This window comes from Pyxicephalus adspersus, chromosome 4 (assembly GCF_032062135.1).
Source record: "Pyxicephalus adspersus chromosome 4, UCB_Pads_2.0, whole genome shotgun sequence".
Lineage (NCBI taxonomy): Eukaryota > Metazoa > Chordata > Amphibia > Anura > Pyxicephalidae > Pyxicephalus > Pyxicephalus adspersus.
This window is the reverse complement of record NC_092861.1, coordinates 125,035,474-125,052,072: the sequence shown is the minus strand read 5'-3', so window position 1 is coordinate 125,052,072 and position 16,599 is coordinate 125,035,474. Positions and strand designations below refer to the sequence as shown.

The following is a 16,599-nucleotide window of genomic DNA, read 5'->3' as shown; positions in this document are numbered from 1 at the left end:
CCTGCTGGGGGATTTATCAGTGACAGCTGTGCAACTCCCATTGAGCCATGTGGCAGAGATTCAGCATGAGTGAGAACCGGCACTGAGCACTTCAGTGTTATCCTTGCAGATTTGTTGCAAGGTGTCTTCTGGGTGGTTTTGGTAAACTTCTAGCAAAATATGCAACTCTTTCTCTTATGCCATGCGAGGGCTCATCTGGCTGTCAGATAGCTTTCTGTTTTTCAGAAGTGGTTTTGATTGCATAAACATCAACCTTGCACAAGGTTTTAAGTTTGTTATAAAGAACCCCGAGCTCCATTCATATACCACATATATTTCCTAAACCTCTCACCATTGATCTCAAAAGCTGCATCATTTCTAAATCCCATAATTCAATGCTTTCACATTGCCTGTCTAGAACTAACAGTCAGGGCAGGGATATAATGAAAGTTCAGTAGATGTAGAGGCACCATGAGATTTGTACATTTTATCTTTTTCTCACAACTCCTTAAAACATATTTGCTGCAAACTTTACCGTTTTCCCTAATTTACAATCCAGGTTTTTCTTTATTTGCAGAATGGTAGCTGCAGACATTGCATTTTACACTGGAAATATCCAATCTTTAAAAGGACTCAAGGATCTCGATCTAAATATGGGGGACATTTGGGAGCAGAAAAGGTGATGTTTAACCCAAAGGAAACACTTGGGGAGACAAGACTTAGTGTTCTACACAGGACCTTAATGTTCACTTCCAAAGTACAATCTAGATCCAGCCTGGCTGTCAGGAATCACCCTTTACTGCATCAGTGATCAACAAGCTATTCACTGGACGACTTTCTATTTCTAACCGCCTCAGGTTTTTCTGGACCAAATCCAAACAAGCGCATGGCTGTAACACAGCATCCCTTATGTCCACTCACTTGTACTTAGAAGAAACAAGATCCTCTCCTGTAAAAGGCATTAAGTGGTTTCCTGTCATGACTGAACAGACTTCACTCAGAGAACTTAGAACACTAACTAATACTGTTGCATTTTTTTAAAAACTCTATTGGTTGCGTGCGTATGGGAAAGCATGAAGGGTAACAGACGTTTGTGGAATAAGCTTTAATGTATTTAAAATTATGAGCAGAGGTGTCAGTAGGAAGATTCTTTTATTTATTATTTGTCCTCTGATAATGGTTCTTTCTCCAAGCTCCTGTCTGATGAGCATAAAGCTTGGAGGAGTTCTGTGGTGCATGGAGCTGACTTTTAGTCCCTAAGTCCTTAATTCTGAGCCCAAGCTATTTTCAACAATAAAGTGGAAAGCTCCTGCATTTATGGGTGGGAAAATAGTGTAAAGGGGGGAAGAGGGAGTAGAACACGTATGTGGTTCTCTTCTCAAGGTTTTTTTAAGTCCCACATTTATCCTGAAAACTCTGAGTGTTATCAGGGAAAGCAGCAGGTATAGGTCATGTGAGCCGACTCTGCTGTCATTCCTCAGAACATATTCTGTAATCTTGGTCTCCTACAACTGCCATATACAGAGAAGGCAAACCTAAGGGTGGAGTGGTTTTAAGGGCTTTTCACCTTTCTAAAACTTTAAAACTGGGCATCAAAAAGCCTTATATAGGTTATTCACACCGTGATTTTTTCCCAAAATTACTTATGTCCCTAACATTATTTGTAGACTTTTATTCAGATATGTCAAACTGCTACTTTCATCAGCTGATAATAATAAACCTTAGAACTTGGGACCCTGGGGGTCTCTGTCCATATCACTGAACATCTGAAAGCAATAATGATCTTGTCAGGGAGCTCTGAAGCACCCTATTATGCAGATTTTGACACATAAGATGCTGAGAGCTGACCATCTCTGCACCCAGAGGTGTTGTTGGCCTTTATTTGGACCCTTTGGGTCCTATTGGACCAGGAGGGTTTTTTGGGGGTGGGCAGGCCAACTCTCTGCTCCTCCAGGAAGTGTAAAATGTAAATCTCCATTCTTTAGTAATCCTAGAGTGCTTAGAACATGTATGCATTTATTTAAATAGCAAGTGCATAGTACGTTTATACCGATCGAGGTGCTTTAGGGTGAATTCATCCCTATGCATTTCTCAGTAAATACTCATCTATTGTACTTAGCAATGCTGCTGAGAAGTTCAGAACTAAATCAGTGCCTTTTCAAAGTTCTAATAATCAAATCCAATAAATATTTTAGAGCTCTGGAGGATAATTTTACAATTAGGTCTGTGCAGCTTCAGTAACTCATGCTGCTCTTCTGGAGTCCCTCTTCACTTTTTACCCCTACGGCCCATTTGTGTTGACACATCTATATTAAATATTAGTAGTAGTCTTGTCTGGATATCCCTATGTCACCTCCAGCCATTATCAAAATCCATAAAAGGCTGCCTCCACAGATCATTATTAAGAGAGTAGAATAATGCTTCCTGCTTATACAAAAATAGGGTAATTTTAGGGATCCTGACCTCTTTTCACCCCAGCAGACCATATCAGGGCACAATATACAGTGTTTTCCCTGTCCTGCGCTTATTGGTGATGAAAGGAAGTTTTGACCTCTTGATTTGAACTTATCTTGTACTCTGATATTGGATGACCTAAAATGTCACCAGTTTTTTTTATAGCAGCTGTATTATTATATTAGAATCAAACCTCAATGATTTTGAACTGTTTACACAATTTTGACTCTTGAAATTTTATTAACTGCATATTTTTTTATATCACTCCAGCCTCTTGGTTGAATTGCAGGCCCTTCTCTTTTTATTAAATATTGCTGCTATCTATCAATGTCGATGACTGGAAGTGGAGAAAACATGACCTGTAACTGCAATTCCAGTGTTCTCCCCAGGACCTTTCAGCTGGGCGTACCACCTGGCACTTTTCATTAACCACCCAGCTCTTTTTGAGTAGGTACTGAAAATTTAAATCACAAGACAGGGGCTGGCACCCAGCTTAAAAAATTCTAAAGGGGAGAATACTACAATTCAGTTAAAACAGAGGTGATAGGTAACATGTATGGCTGGCAGTGTTCTCCCCAGCCCCTTTTATCTGGGTGCACCACCAGGGCACTTTTCGGTGACCACCCAGCTTTTTTTTGGGTGGTCCTGAAAAGCTGGGTCACAATACAGGAGCTACCACCATCCTACAATTTCTTACCACCCAGCTTTAAAAAGTTTCTGGCTTGAACACTGGCTGTATTAGATTTTCATATATTATTGGCTGTTAGGATTCCTGGGGTAAAAATGGCTGTTTTGATAATACGTTATATGTAGGCAGCTCTGGACTCCCCAGAGTTTGTTGGGTATCTGGCTGGGCATGGGATCCAGAAGCAGCCAACCTTTGCTCTAAGTATTTCAGTACCCCGGTAGGTCCCCCCTCCCCCCGTAGCCATGGTGCTGAGATTTAGCTGCATAATTAGGACGCTTGGGGAACAATGAGATAAATTGCTGGTATTTTCAATCAGTATTTTTGTACATTTTTTTTAATTAAGGTATTTTTGCCTTTGCCAGATTTGGTTGGGGGTGAAAGTATTTATTTGCAGTATCTGCTATGGATGTTTATGTTCTGTTAATATTTTCCAATTGCATTTTTAAAGTAAATTTCAATCAATTAGGAGTTTTGTTCATGTTTGCTTTAAAGCAATGATTTGTAGTCAGACAGGGGATGCCATATTGTGTACACAGGTAAATATTGTATATAAATTATCCTGATCGCTCATTGTATATAATTGTAAAGTGCCTGACTAGAAGATGAGTGAAAATATTGAAAGGTTTTTTTGTATTTTGTGTCATTTCTATGCCAAAGAGGTGGTGAGCAGCGCATCCGATCTATCTCTGGCCAGAAGATGGCAGTAGCCTTGGATGCAGCCAGAGATTCTCATTGGCTGATATCCAGAGTGTGCGGGTGATGCACTGTAATAGCACTCCGGTATTAAGTGCCTGTGTATATTTATAAAATAGAGACTCCTCTCAATGTTTTACTCCAAAGTAAAATGAGTGCCTACCTTGCAAACCGTGTGGATTTGGGCCTTGATTTCTGAGTTTAATCTTTTTACTTCTCTACATTATGGAGAAAAACGAGGATGATTACCATGTCCGCCAAAAGAAAAAGTAAATGTAAAGGCAATTTTGTTTTCCATTTTATATGTCTGTGATTATTTTGCTGTCTGTGTTCCTGCTGGGAAGGTTCAGTTCCTTTTATTTGTCCTCGTGACCATTGTCACCAAGACAGAAATTCAGGGGAAGCCTTTGGAGGAAATCGTCCAATGGGGGCTCTTTTTCCAGTGACATCCAAATTTTACCCTCTTTATAAACTCAAATGTCAAATTTTGTCCAAAATGTTTTGTTTATTTTGTGTCACTTCTTCAGTCTACAGGACAGGAACATTTCCTTACTAAAACACAAATAGCAAAAATAAAAAAGTGATTTTTAACGCTTCTATCCAAAAGGAGAATAAATTGCCTTTAGCTGCACTTTGTTTCAGATGGATGAAATGAATTTCTAAACGGCTTCCACCAACTCCTGGGGACCTTGGTTATCACTTGGAATCTTCAAGTGACAAGATGTCTGTACTTTGTGGTACTAAGTGAATCATTCACCATGCTGCAGTCTGCCAATGGTAATCTCTAGATGTTGTAAACCAACTAAAATAATCATTGTGGGTGGACTGACCTTTTCTAATGTCATGGGTTGCATCAAATATGTGTCTGTAATGAGTAATTAATCAGTGTGAATGATAGAACACGAGGATAGGTGGGGTGAAGGACTATGTATCGGAAACAGTGACCTCATTGCCACCCTGACCACAAATTTTCAGGAATGCTGGTCCATCCCACAAAGCATCAGCCTTTCCTCTGGTTTTATTGCTGCAGTTTCTATTTTCCAAAGAATCCAAATGGGAGGGGAACTATTCTGATAAACATAGGTAGGAGTTTTTTAATTTTTAATCACTGTGTCAACCCTAAAGCCCCTTTACAGCAGCTCAGGTGAAAGGACGTGGGGGGGGTCCTTTTATCTGAGCTGCTATAAAGCGGGCCAGTGGTAACTAAACAGCAACAAACTAAAGACCGGTCCTATAAAAAGGTTCCCTACATTCCTATTGATACAAGGAAAGCACTTTTAAAGCCCAGCATCACCCAAACCCTAATTGGTTGAATAATGTCATTATATTAAAAGGCTGTTTACATAGATATTGCATTTTTTATTATTTTATTTTAAAATAAAGTAAAAGCGCTGGTCTGAATTTAGCCTAAGAAGGGGAAGATGACCTGCAGTTTTTTTCAACCCCTCCATGCAGAACAGGCCATGTCTGGACGAAGTATGGAGGAATGATCTTCAATGTGGAAGGAGATGGCTGGGCTGTATCAAATAGATGGCAATACCTGATGTCTTCAATGTTATCAAAGAGACGGCTCTACGAATATTCTTTAAAGCCAGAACAGTCTTCAGAGCAAACACAGGTGGCTTGTTAGTGACTTCTATAAGTACCTCCATGTTGTCATAGTGCACCAGGTAAGTCAGGGTGGATGGCTGGCACTGTACAACAAAGATTCTCAATTTTGTTATTAATCGGTTGCATATAGTCCCCATTCACATCTCTGCTTGTGTGTAAAAATGGAACATGCTGCATTACACACAACAAGGCAACATGTTACAATATATTGTAGTGCACATAGAAAAATAAGGTATTTTGGTTTGAGAAAAAAAATGCACATTAAGGAAGTATGTCAACACAACTATCCCAGCCGAAATGTGCTTGATTCTAACATGTTGCATGTTGTTAAGTGTTCTGCATGGAGATGTTACTGGGGCGGGGGAAATCTTGTAAATTTTATAATGTGTGCAGTCATAAGAAGGGTCATAGGAAATGGATGGGAGCAGCAGACACAGATATCACTGTATTATGTAAATGCATAGTATTAGGTGAGTTTAAAATTTGCAACTATCACAACGGATCCTCAAGCATCTCAGTGTAGTAAAAGGGGATTGATCCCCCTTTCTAAATTTGCCTCCCCCTGCTTTTACAGTGTATGAAAGGGGGTGCTTTGCTCTGGGAATGGCATTGGTGGGAGAATATGGCAGCTGTGCTGTATTTTATACTAAAGGTTGTACAATTTGTTTTCTCCACTTTTGAAATTGTGTCTAATGAAATGTAAATAGTCATAATGTATGGCACAGCTTCAACAAGCCAAAATGTGAATTTAGTGTAATGGGTCACTAGAATGAGACTCATTCAGTGTTTTTAGAAGGAAGGGTGTTTAGATTCCGGTAAAATGAATATTTAATACCACACCCCGGTTACTAATCTGTGTCACAATGTTATGGTCAGACATGATGTAATGTATCAATGTTCTCCATGGAGAAAGTTACACACCCTGAGACGTGACGCTTCAAAGTACTGATTGCTCTCCAAGACAGAAGTGTGTTCTTCCAGAGTATAATATACCAAACCAAAGTGTTTCAGCTCAAAAAATGATCAATGGTCTTTGCTGCTAGAGGCCTCTAACTTAGCAGAGATGGTTCCATGTATTCTATCCTCCAATGTACTATATGATATTCTCTGCAGGGCTTTATTCACCTGATCAAATGAAAGCCCGCTGCTAACACAACTTTCTTTGTACTGTACATGCCATAAATTGTCAGCTCTACTTCATAGCCGTCTGCTGGATCTCCTAATTCCCCACCTGCCAGCAAAGGTTTATTTCTAGGCAGTAAGAAGTGAGCATCTGTGAGCTCTGTATCACACACAACTCTGATCATTATATCCATACAATGGCATTATGGGCGGTTGTTATATACATTGGATTTGGGGCTTCTGAGATCCTTGATATAGTTATCAAGTCATTTTATAGGGACTGTGCATACGGCTATGCCACAGGTACCAATACTCCATCAAAGCATTACTTATGTTAAGCAATGTTGATTACTAATTGACATACCTGTGCCATGTAGTGTATTTCATGCCTAATGCAGATATCCCTCCAATATTCTATAGCTTAAGTAACACTCGTCCCTCATGTTACTGGCTCTCCTAGCTCCGCAAATAATTCTAATCCCCCAAAAGCAGTGCTATAAGCATAATGCAGTGATGTAGATGTCCTATTGCAGAGCAGAGCAATGAAGGCAGCTGGAGCTGAGAGTTTGTTTATCCTCCTAGACAAGCCTGGAGCTGAATTGCTGGAAATACATTGAAGCTGGCAGACATGGCACTCTGACAACCCTACTTGGCTACTACAACTATATTGACAAATACAAACCATGGCAGAGCATATGAGGTGAACATCTGTGGGTGCAGCGGAGCCATTAGTGGGGGTAATGAGGAAAGTGGCCCCGTGTGTTACATTCTGATCACACGTCTCTTTTATTCTGACCAACAGCTATGGAGCAATATCACTTACTGTACATGGATTTTGAAGTTGTTGGTACATGTAAATGAGAAAAAATGCCATTATATTTCTGTCAGATAGATGCACCCATTCTTATTACAACCCTGTCATTGTGAACAATTCATACTGCTTCCTTTTCTTGCACCCTACACACCTTTATTCCCTAATTGTTTCATGTTGTACAGACATCGGTAAGGACAAAGGGCCAGAAGGAAAAATAAACGCTCATAACCTCATGTCCTATGCTTGGTTGAATCCTCTACTGGCCAGGTTGCAGACAAATGTTGATTTCTGCTATTTAATATGTAAATATAAATTTTAAACCAATTTGGTTCTGTTCTATGTGATGAACCAGTACTTTGTGCCAGACCTAAGCTTGTTTCTGGTGCTGCTGTGATAATGAAATCCCTATTTATTGTACATGTTGGTGCTATATCAATTGTTTACTTATAGCTTTCAGAATTATTATTAATAATGTCACACAGAAGGCTTGGTTCGTCCTTTTATTTTGTCACACAGAAGGACGGTATTGCACTTTAAAGGGTCTTCTACATTACAGGGTTCTCTTTCTTTTTTTTTCTACATGACTAAATACTGTATTTATTGCTTCCAAATATATCGGTACATTCTCCTCTGTTTAAATAAAGACTATATATCACACAGACATTGTACAATACTGACAATAGTGTGGGGACCGCAGAGGTCAGATCAGCTGGGTACCAGCCACCTGGATTCAGAACTCTTCCTATTGGGTACTGTACATCATTCATAAAAATAGGTAAGTGCCGAGGTGATGGCGGTGGCTCAGTGGTCTAGGATCCGAAGGTTTCCAGAAACAATCTTGTTTTCCAAAACAGCACCGGGTGGGATGTCAATTCTGTCACCATGATTGGCAATGATAATTACTGTGCCCTGGAAAAGAGACAAACAAAGAACAAATTATTGAAACTACACAAACTCAACTGTCTATTTCAGCCCAACTAGAGTCTACAGCGCTAACAATCCAAGTGGGTTATGGTAGGATAGGGGAATTATTCTGTGTCAATGGGCATCCACAGGCCGAACACTATTCCCTCATATAATTCCAATTGGGGAAAAAAAAAACCATATTTATGGGAAGTTTTTAATCCATATGATTGTTGCACATTTACAGAATCTGCTAGACCCACTCTCTCATGCCTTCATTTTACTTACAAGTTAGGAGAAAGTAAATTTCATCATATAGCGACAATAGATACACAAACACAATTCACCTATAGATCAATAGAATACAATTATCTAAATTTAACATATGTGAAAGGCAGACAACAGAAGTATGAATATCACCTTCATATCGACCATCTGCCTGAGAAACAAACCCAGACTTTCAATTATTTCCCTCTATTTACTTGTTACCACAAAGGTGTACATTTTTCTCAGCCACATAATAATACCCAAACTGGGGCCTTTGGTTTGTGCAAAGAAAGCCAAAAAAACAGGCAGTACAATTATTTCTATGTTTTCTCCACTGACTTGCAGTAGTTTTTTTTTTTTTTTTGGCTTTATGTGAAACGGTCTCTTCACATAAAGGAAACCCAGCTCCCTTCATTGTATTCACCTGGCTGGGAAGTCAGTCACAACGGATAACTTTGTAGCATCAAGGGGCACAGGTCCCCAACCTGTAAGAGGCACTCCTAGCCCTCATCTTGGACTCCATCATACAACAATTGCAACACTTGTAAATTCATCATTTGCTGTACATGCCATCACTTGGCAGCTGCTGTATGTTCAGACAAGTTTTTACTTGGCACTGGGATATTTCCTGCTCCTTTATTGAATTCCTGGAGTTCAGCTTTAGAACACAAATTATAGTGGTGGGCTAACCAATGTGTAGGTTTTTGATGTGACTCCAATCAACTAAAATTAAATATGATTGACATGTATTTTAACATTAAAGGTTCCTACCAACCTACCCTAAGCCAATTAGTAGGCATGATGGCTGTGTGGGAGTTGAGCGCGTTGTACCATACACACAGCATGACTTTTCACTTAATGTACACTTGTGATTGAAGGTACTTTAAATACGAGGCGGTGATGGCCACTTGACAGAATGAATCTAAATAACAACTACATGAGATCTAACAAGTACCCCAATACGATCACATTATATAGGGAATTGATGGCATTCACCTATACCTGTGCCAGTTTTTCAAACATTCTAAAAACAATCCGTGGATACAAATGCTTTAGCTACACAAAATACACAATAGGCTTATGAATTTGTAAGGATCAATTCCAGGTAATATATAGAATTTCCACTAATCTACATGAGTGTTTGAAAATTTGCTTTGATTCTGGGTTAGTTTTTTTTTTCAGCTATAAACAACAAACATAGAACCCCCTTCTAACAACAACATGGCACCGTCCTCATCTCTGATACTCCTACAATCCCTCCAGTACCATGAGATCCAATATCAGTGTCCACCCACAGCAATGACTTTCACTGAATCCCTCCATCCAATATTCTTTCATGTTCAATAGGAGCAGTAAAACGTAACAAGAAGAATTCTCTTTTCACTGACTGGAGATAGTATAGTGACATCAGATTGGTTGATGAAAGTTCCTGCACTTTGTTCTGGATAAACCTACACTCATCACACCTTGCACAGATGTGAGGCCTTATTAAGAGAATTCCTAATTCTTAAGTGCTCATTCTTACCTACAAAACCAGGCAGCATTCACTTTGTCAGCCAGACCAATACAAAAATTTTATTGTGTTGGTACTCTTAAGTTCAGACCTGCCCGGAGTCAAGCGATCCTGCATGGCTAACTGCCACTGGCTGCTTAAACACCCACACGTCATGGCTGGTTCTTATAGAACTAAAGTCTGTATATTTGACAGCTGGCAGCAATGAGTGGTCGTCCTATTCATTTCCTATAGGGCTACAGCAGAGACACTACCATATGGCATCTCTCGGGGATCAGCGGTTCCTGGTGTGAGAAAGCGGTACAAGTACCACAACCTCACCAGTGGTGTGAATCTACCCTATAGAGAATCTATTATAAACATATATTATATCCTGATAACTGCATGTGTTCACTATTTGTAATCAGGAGTAATGTTATATATAAAGAGGTTAGAAAAAACAAGTGGTTGGAACAATCTAGAACACTGTCAGTTGCTTCACCAGTTGCAGCAAGAAGGTGTAAAGAAGAGGTAACCATTCTTATCACCTCCTCTCTTTCTATGGTTAATCCCTATCCCTGTCACTATTACTGGACAGCTTGCAGACATGGGAAAATATAAACCAAGGCATGAACTAACTATGATCATTACAAGAACTGGACAAACAGTTAATCTTTATTTTGTGGGGCGATGGTGGACTTTGTTTAGTGGAACAATCAATGTTAAATAGAGAAAGAGAAAAAATGTGAACTTCAAAGAAATGTATTTGTGCTTCAATGAAATTTATCAGAATTGGCAAGTTAGAAAAAAAAATAAGAATTGTATAATAAAAAATAAGCTCAATGTGTAAAATCATCACCACTGTGTTTATCTTTATGACCATATAATAAAGCTGAATAGCTGGAACCCTAGCTGTAAATACAGCTGTAAATCGCATCCCCAGCATCCCACAATGCAGGTACAATGAGAGGGGCCACTATTGTGTAATGAAGTGGGAGCGTGCTATGTTTCCGGCTTTAAGATAGAATTGTCAGAACCCAGGCATAGAGGATCACTATTTTGTTTTAATCCACTATTCAGAATACAATCTGCATTATTTCCTCACATTGCCTTAAACCACGTGTTTGCTGGAGTGTTGTAATCCCAGTACAACTTGACTTTATGTGCAAACACAAAAAGCGATGACGCGGCTCTGTTAGCACTATTCTTATCCCTAAACAATCATTTCTTGTTTGCTCTTCAGATTCTCATTGTGATGCTATTGTTCTGAGCGGACTGTTCTGTTGTCTCACCATGCAATACACACTGTACATACTGCTAATGTAACATTTACACCTGATAGATTGATGGACAGGGCGGCTCAGTTTGGCTGACTCAGCACACTGTACACACCTTCAGTACAACATTTTTCCCAAAGGTCACATCTCCTGACACGGTTAGATGATCCAGCTCGAGCATGTCTGGTATGCTTTCAAACCTTTTCACATAGTCTTGCACCTAGTGAGGGAAAAAGAAAGAAAAAGAAAATGAAGTCATGCTGTGCAAACGTCAAGAACCAAATGCAAAAACATCAGTTTAAATAATATCAGCAATAATGCCTGTATAGAAAAAAAATATAAATGCAAAATCTGTGGTGCTAGTAAGTTGTGAATTTTGCCACTATCAATTCTCTCTTCTTTATTGCACAAAAATATTGGTACACATAAGTAATAATCCCATTTAATAATGTTTATGTGCAATATATGAATTGTTGTATAAGGGATAGATTTTATTGAATTATTGTGGTTGTCTGGGAGTTGGGTAGTACACAAGAAGAGTGGTGGGATCCAGCACGGTAGGGTATTCAGATTCCATGTTTTTAAAGCAAAGTCATATCTATGGTTGTGTTTAATACTGAGAAATCTATTTCCCTATAAAGTGGAGCTCTGTAGTTTTCAGGAAATGGACTAAACTTAGATATTTCCACTGGGCCCGATATCCTGGAACACCCAACCTGAGCTGGAAAGTTGACTTTATTCTGCTGTCTTTACTGCTTACTAGTAAAGTTGAGTGGAACAATAATGGACCCACATTGGGCTGCAGGAAATGGGGCTTCTGAAGTGCCTGGGGGTATCAGTGACTTTATCACACTACAGGTACACTTACATTATGATAAATAAAGAATGAGCAGTTATAGCTAACTGGCAGCCAAGATCTCAACACACTTAGGTGCAATATTCTAAATTTACAAAAAAAAGCTAATGAATTAAAAAAAAAAATCTACAAGAGATGCATAGTTATGGCAAGGTGATGGATTATAATACTACTAGATTGTAAGCTCTTCGGGGCAGGGTCCTCTCCTCCTGTATCACTGTCTGTATTAGTCTGTCACTTGCAACCACTATTTAATGTACAGCGCTGCATAATATGTTGGCGCTATATAAATCCTGTTTAATAATATTAATACATAGAAGCTTTGACTGAAATCTCTGCATTAATGAATGGCCGTTCAGGGGCAGGAAGATTCATATATGTACAAACCCACCATAGTATTAAATGAATAACAAGAAAGATGAGCTGATGCATGCTGACATGTCCCGGCTTCTATCCCATCCTTACCTTGGTGAATGAGCTGCCCAGTTTGACCAGGGGCACTGTGGGAAACTCCCTCTTCTCACTCATGGTCAGTGACCCGGCATTCAGGCTGTACAGGTTGGACATAACAAGCAGCAGATCAGATGTGGTTTTCACAGGCAGGAAGCGGCTTCGGGGGACATTGATGCCCAATGAATTTTCAAAACTTTTGATAGCAGCACCTACGGCAGTCTCTAGTTGGATGACATTTAAACCGCCATCTAAGGTCTGTGAGAAGAATGGTACAAGATAAAGGTTGGGTATACTTTACTATAATTCTTTATCTATGCTACACACCAGACAGGATAATGTTTCACTAATTATTTTCTGGCATGACAATTTGTGGAGATTACCTTGGGATTAACGATGATTTCCATATCAATGGCGTTGGCCTCTTGTAAACGCTTGACAGCTGACAAGGAGATCCACAAATTATTGGTGTTGAAGATCTTGAACTTAGACACAGATTTAAACTCATCCACGTGGGGTTTGGGCACTTGTGCAATTTCCACCAACCGCAGCTTTCCTTCATACTGAGTGAGCGTACCACCCTAAGATTGGACAGGGGAAACACATTTCAAACTATACATTGATAAGAAACACCAAAATCTATTGTACATACAACATCCTATACTAGAGGAGGTGTAGAGGAGGTGATACCCACACTGAGATTCTGTTGGATTGTAGAGACAAAGAGGTTAATGTGGTACCACACAAATGTTTTGTTTTTTTGTACATCTACAATACTACCAAAGAAGAAAAGGAGAAGTGGTCCAAACACCATTGTCCTTGTCTTTTGTATGTGAACACATCTATTTGTAATCTAAATCTACCTGAGAGGAAGAAGTAGTTCCAGCATCCATGTCCTGTGAAACTTTACATACAATGGCTTCATGTACTATAATTCTACCAGAGAAGAGGAAGTACCAAACCAATGTCCTGGTTTACTTTACCAACAAAAATCTATATATATATACTTAATGCTTAGGAGAAAGGGAGCATGTGGTACCAACAACACTGTCCTGGTCTATTTTAAATAAAATGTAAATGCTATGTGTTCTCCGAGCACCCGAGACTTTTCAGCAATCACCATGCTTTTTTTGGGTGGTTACTGAAGGTTTGGATCACAATACAGGAGCTGTCGCCCACCTACAATTTTATCCCACCCCACCTAAAAAGAAATTCTGTGTTCAACACTGACTATCATGCTACTAGAGCAGCCTGTCTCAACCTTTTTACTCTAGGAAACCTAAAAATAATTTTCAAGTCTCAGGAAACCCCTACTAAATCCAATACTTTGAAAGGGTCAATAGAAATAAAAACTTGGTAAATTGATGGCTAGTGAAATGAATGAATGACCAATGTCCTGGTCTATTGTAGACGCACATGTCTATATACTGTATATTATAATAGTAACAGAGAAGAAGAGGGGAGGCATCACACCATGTCTTGGTTTAGATGTAATAAAATGCTACAGAGAATGTCCTGGTCTACGGTACATAGAATATCTATGAATATTCTAGAACTCTAGAATTTGGTTGCTATAGACTAGACTGGAGATTCTATGCTTGTGTTATTGCAGACTTTCAACTATTCAAGAATCGGATGCACAGAACCTCAATACTGAGTACATGCCTGGTTCCACTCCTTCCTCCACTATTACCAATTTTTTAAAAGTATAATGTGAATGTCTGTGTCATAACCTTTCCTGTTTGTATCTTATGGTACTCTGAGCTATCACCAGAACTTGACAATTCATGTGTGCACAAATTAAACCCACATATGCCTGCAATAATGAAAATCTACCCACTGCCTGCACCTCTCTATCTATATCAGGCAAATATCACAGACTGGTTCTGTTATCCAGCCATGATTCCAGACTGTCACAGCAGCGGTGACGTCTCTGTCCCCCCTAAAAGTAGTGAAGAACTGGAAAGGAATCAGACCTCGTCTGCTCGGGCCCCAGAGCTTGTGTCTTAATCAGTGACAGCAAATCTTTTTTATTTGTAAAACAAGAAACTATGATTCCTACACACTACAAAAACAATTTTTTTCAAACATTATCACACATTTATATGACACGTTCTCTACCCTGATCACATTTTTGTATACATGTTAAAGCCAAAGTCTATAGTACCCTTATAGAGATTTAAACACATTGGGCTCCTCCAATATAGAAGATACACATTGATAGAACGAACAATAATGTGTGGCCATCAGCAAATCATCAGACAATGGAATGTAACTAGACATCAGAGAATTCTGGGAAATCCGGCTCTCGGGAGGACTATTGTTTTACTCTGGCAGATGTGACAGATATCTTCAGAATTAACATTTCCCGGTGAAATGCTAATATGACTTCTCATCACAATTCTGCTCACATTTCAATATATTTACTGAGCTTTATTATGCTGGTCAGACGCTGAAATCTTTGCAATGTGATTCTAGCACAAAGGTAGACATACCAGAGATGGGAGAGATGTATTCTCCTCTGACTTGTGATGGTCAAATATTATAAAAGGTAAAAGAGAACCAGAAATTCTGGGTTGAATACTACCATATTACCTCCTAGTACTTATATGACCTTTGCTCCAAGAGATTTACAAGAGCTATTGGTAGTGAAGGAGTTGGCATTAAATGCCGCATTGTGAGAAAGGGATTTAAACAAACTTCTTTCTTTGTCTTGCATGGCTTGACAGCAATCCATACTTGCCTCCCAGTACTAGGTATGTGTGCTGGTATTCACTTTAATTCTTTCCCTTCAGTATTAAATAATCCACTCTGTGTCCATTTGTAAGGCCTTTATCTGATCAGTCACCAGTCTTTGCATGTTATTGATAACATGGGAGCTTTCAGTTATATTTCATGTAATCCCAACACCAGCACATTTATTATATAACAGTTTTATCATGCTCAGCAATGTACAGTATATTTGTGACCTAACTGCAAAGTTTTGTGTGGATAACCTGGGAACAGCCTGGTCAGAGTTTGAACAAATGATCTAATATGGCGGACAATATAGGTCAGGAATTAAACTGTACAGACTGGTAGCAAGAATGAACCCAGTGTATGCACATTTCTCTGATCTGCACATACATATGCTGCAAATATTTTTTAGTTATGTCTTTAAAAGATTCTTTTGTGCCATGACACCAAGGCTATCCAAGTTCTACAAATGAAAAATGTACTGGGAATGTTTAAGATTAGGATACCTGGCATCAATGTGCAAGCATCTCATACAAGAACGATGCCAGTTTATGATGAATGCACTGTCAAGTAATTACAAACTACTGAGATCAAGCCAGATTTTTACTACCATGATTTACACTTCTCATCTCCTCGAAGACTATATTTGTTTATAATAATAAAAGATTATTTTAAGATTTGAAGAGAAGGCCCTAGGTCAGCTTTATTCATCCTGAAAATCTGCCTGGTTTGCTGAAGATTAGTGTTTTCCCTGAAGGACAGCTGCATGAATGACTAAGATGCCTGGAAAGGAACCCTGAAGTACCCCTGCTTCATATCACAACCTTCAAGCTCAAAAACAGTCTCCAAAACTGATTCAATAAACAGATCAGATTTAAAGTGAATAATATTCATCGATCATTAGCAACATATAAGAGGTGCACAAGGGATGTCATGTGGAGCAACAATCAATGAACAAATGTGAACTACAACACTTAGAAGGCCAGCTGCATGATTAGGGGAAGATCTGCTTTTGTGTACTTGGCCTTAAGTGGGAATACTGACAGGTAAATCTAGTAACAAACTGTTCCTCCATTCTTTTATAGAATTTATCCAGCTGGTGATGTCAAATAGTAAACATGCTGAGTAACGCAAACGGCAAAAACAATATTTGTCCAAAGTGATAAAGATCAAACCCTAAAACAAGTTTTGTTCGGAACACAGATATTTACTGTGAAAAGCAGGTAAACCTCCCCAATAGCCGGTAGCTGATATGAC

General features: G+C 39.1%; 2 protein-coding genes across 4 annotated transcripts in view; one reads left to right on the top strand and one right to left on the bottom strand.

The window, feature by feature from the left end:
• VPS54 (VPS54 subunit of GARP complex) overlaps window positions 1–8,016 on the top strand; it is a 42,930-nt gene extending 34,914 nt beyond the window's left edge. The window contains exons 22-23 of one of the 2 annotated variants that reach the window (XR_011920474.1): window positions 557–4,591; window positions 5,270–8,016. Coding sequence is in view for 1 of the 2 variants with exons in the window: in XM_072409552.1 (XP_072265653.1) it covers window positions 557–662 (106 nt within the window). In the remaining variant the exon portion in view is untranslated. Of the gene's footprint in view, window positions 1–556 lie in introns of both variants that reach the window. The other variant, XM_072409552.1, reaches the window with a different exon arrangement.
• Window positions 7,849–16,599, bottom strand: part of UGP2 (UDP-glucose pyrophosphorylase 2) — a 48,201-nt gene continuing 39,450 nt past the window's right edge. For both annotated transcript variants that reach the window (XM_072409554.1, XM_072409553.1), the window contains 4 exons: window positions 12,990–13,187; window positions 12,622–12,864; window positions 11,416–11,520; window positions 7,849–8,270 (listed from right to left, as the gene is read on the bottom strand). In XM_072409554.1, coding sequence (XP_072265655.1) covers window positions 8,163–8,270; window positions 11,416–11,520; window positions 12,622–12,864; window positions 12,990–13,187 — 654 coding nt within the window. In that variant the 3' untranslated portion in view covers window positions 7,849–8,162. The remainder of the gene's footprint in view (window positions 8,271–11,415; window positions 11,521–12,621; window positions 12,865–12,989; window positions 13,188–16,599) is intronic.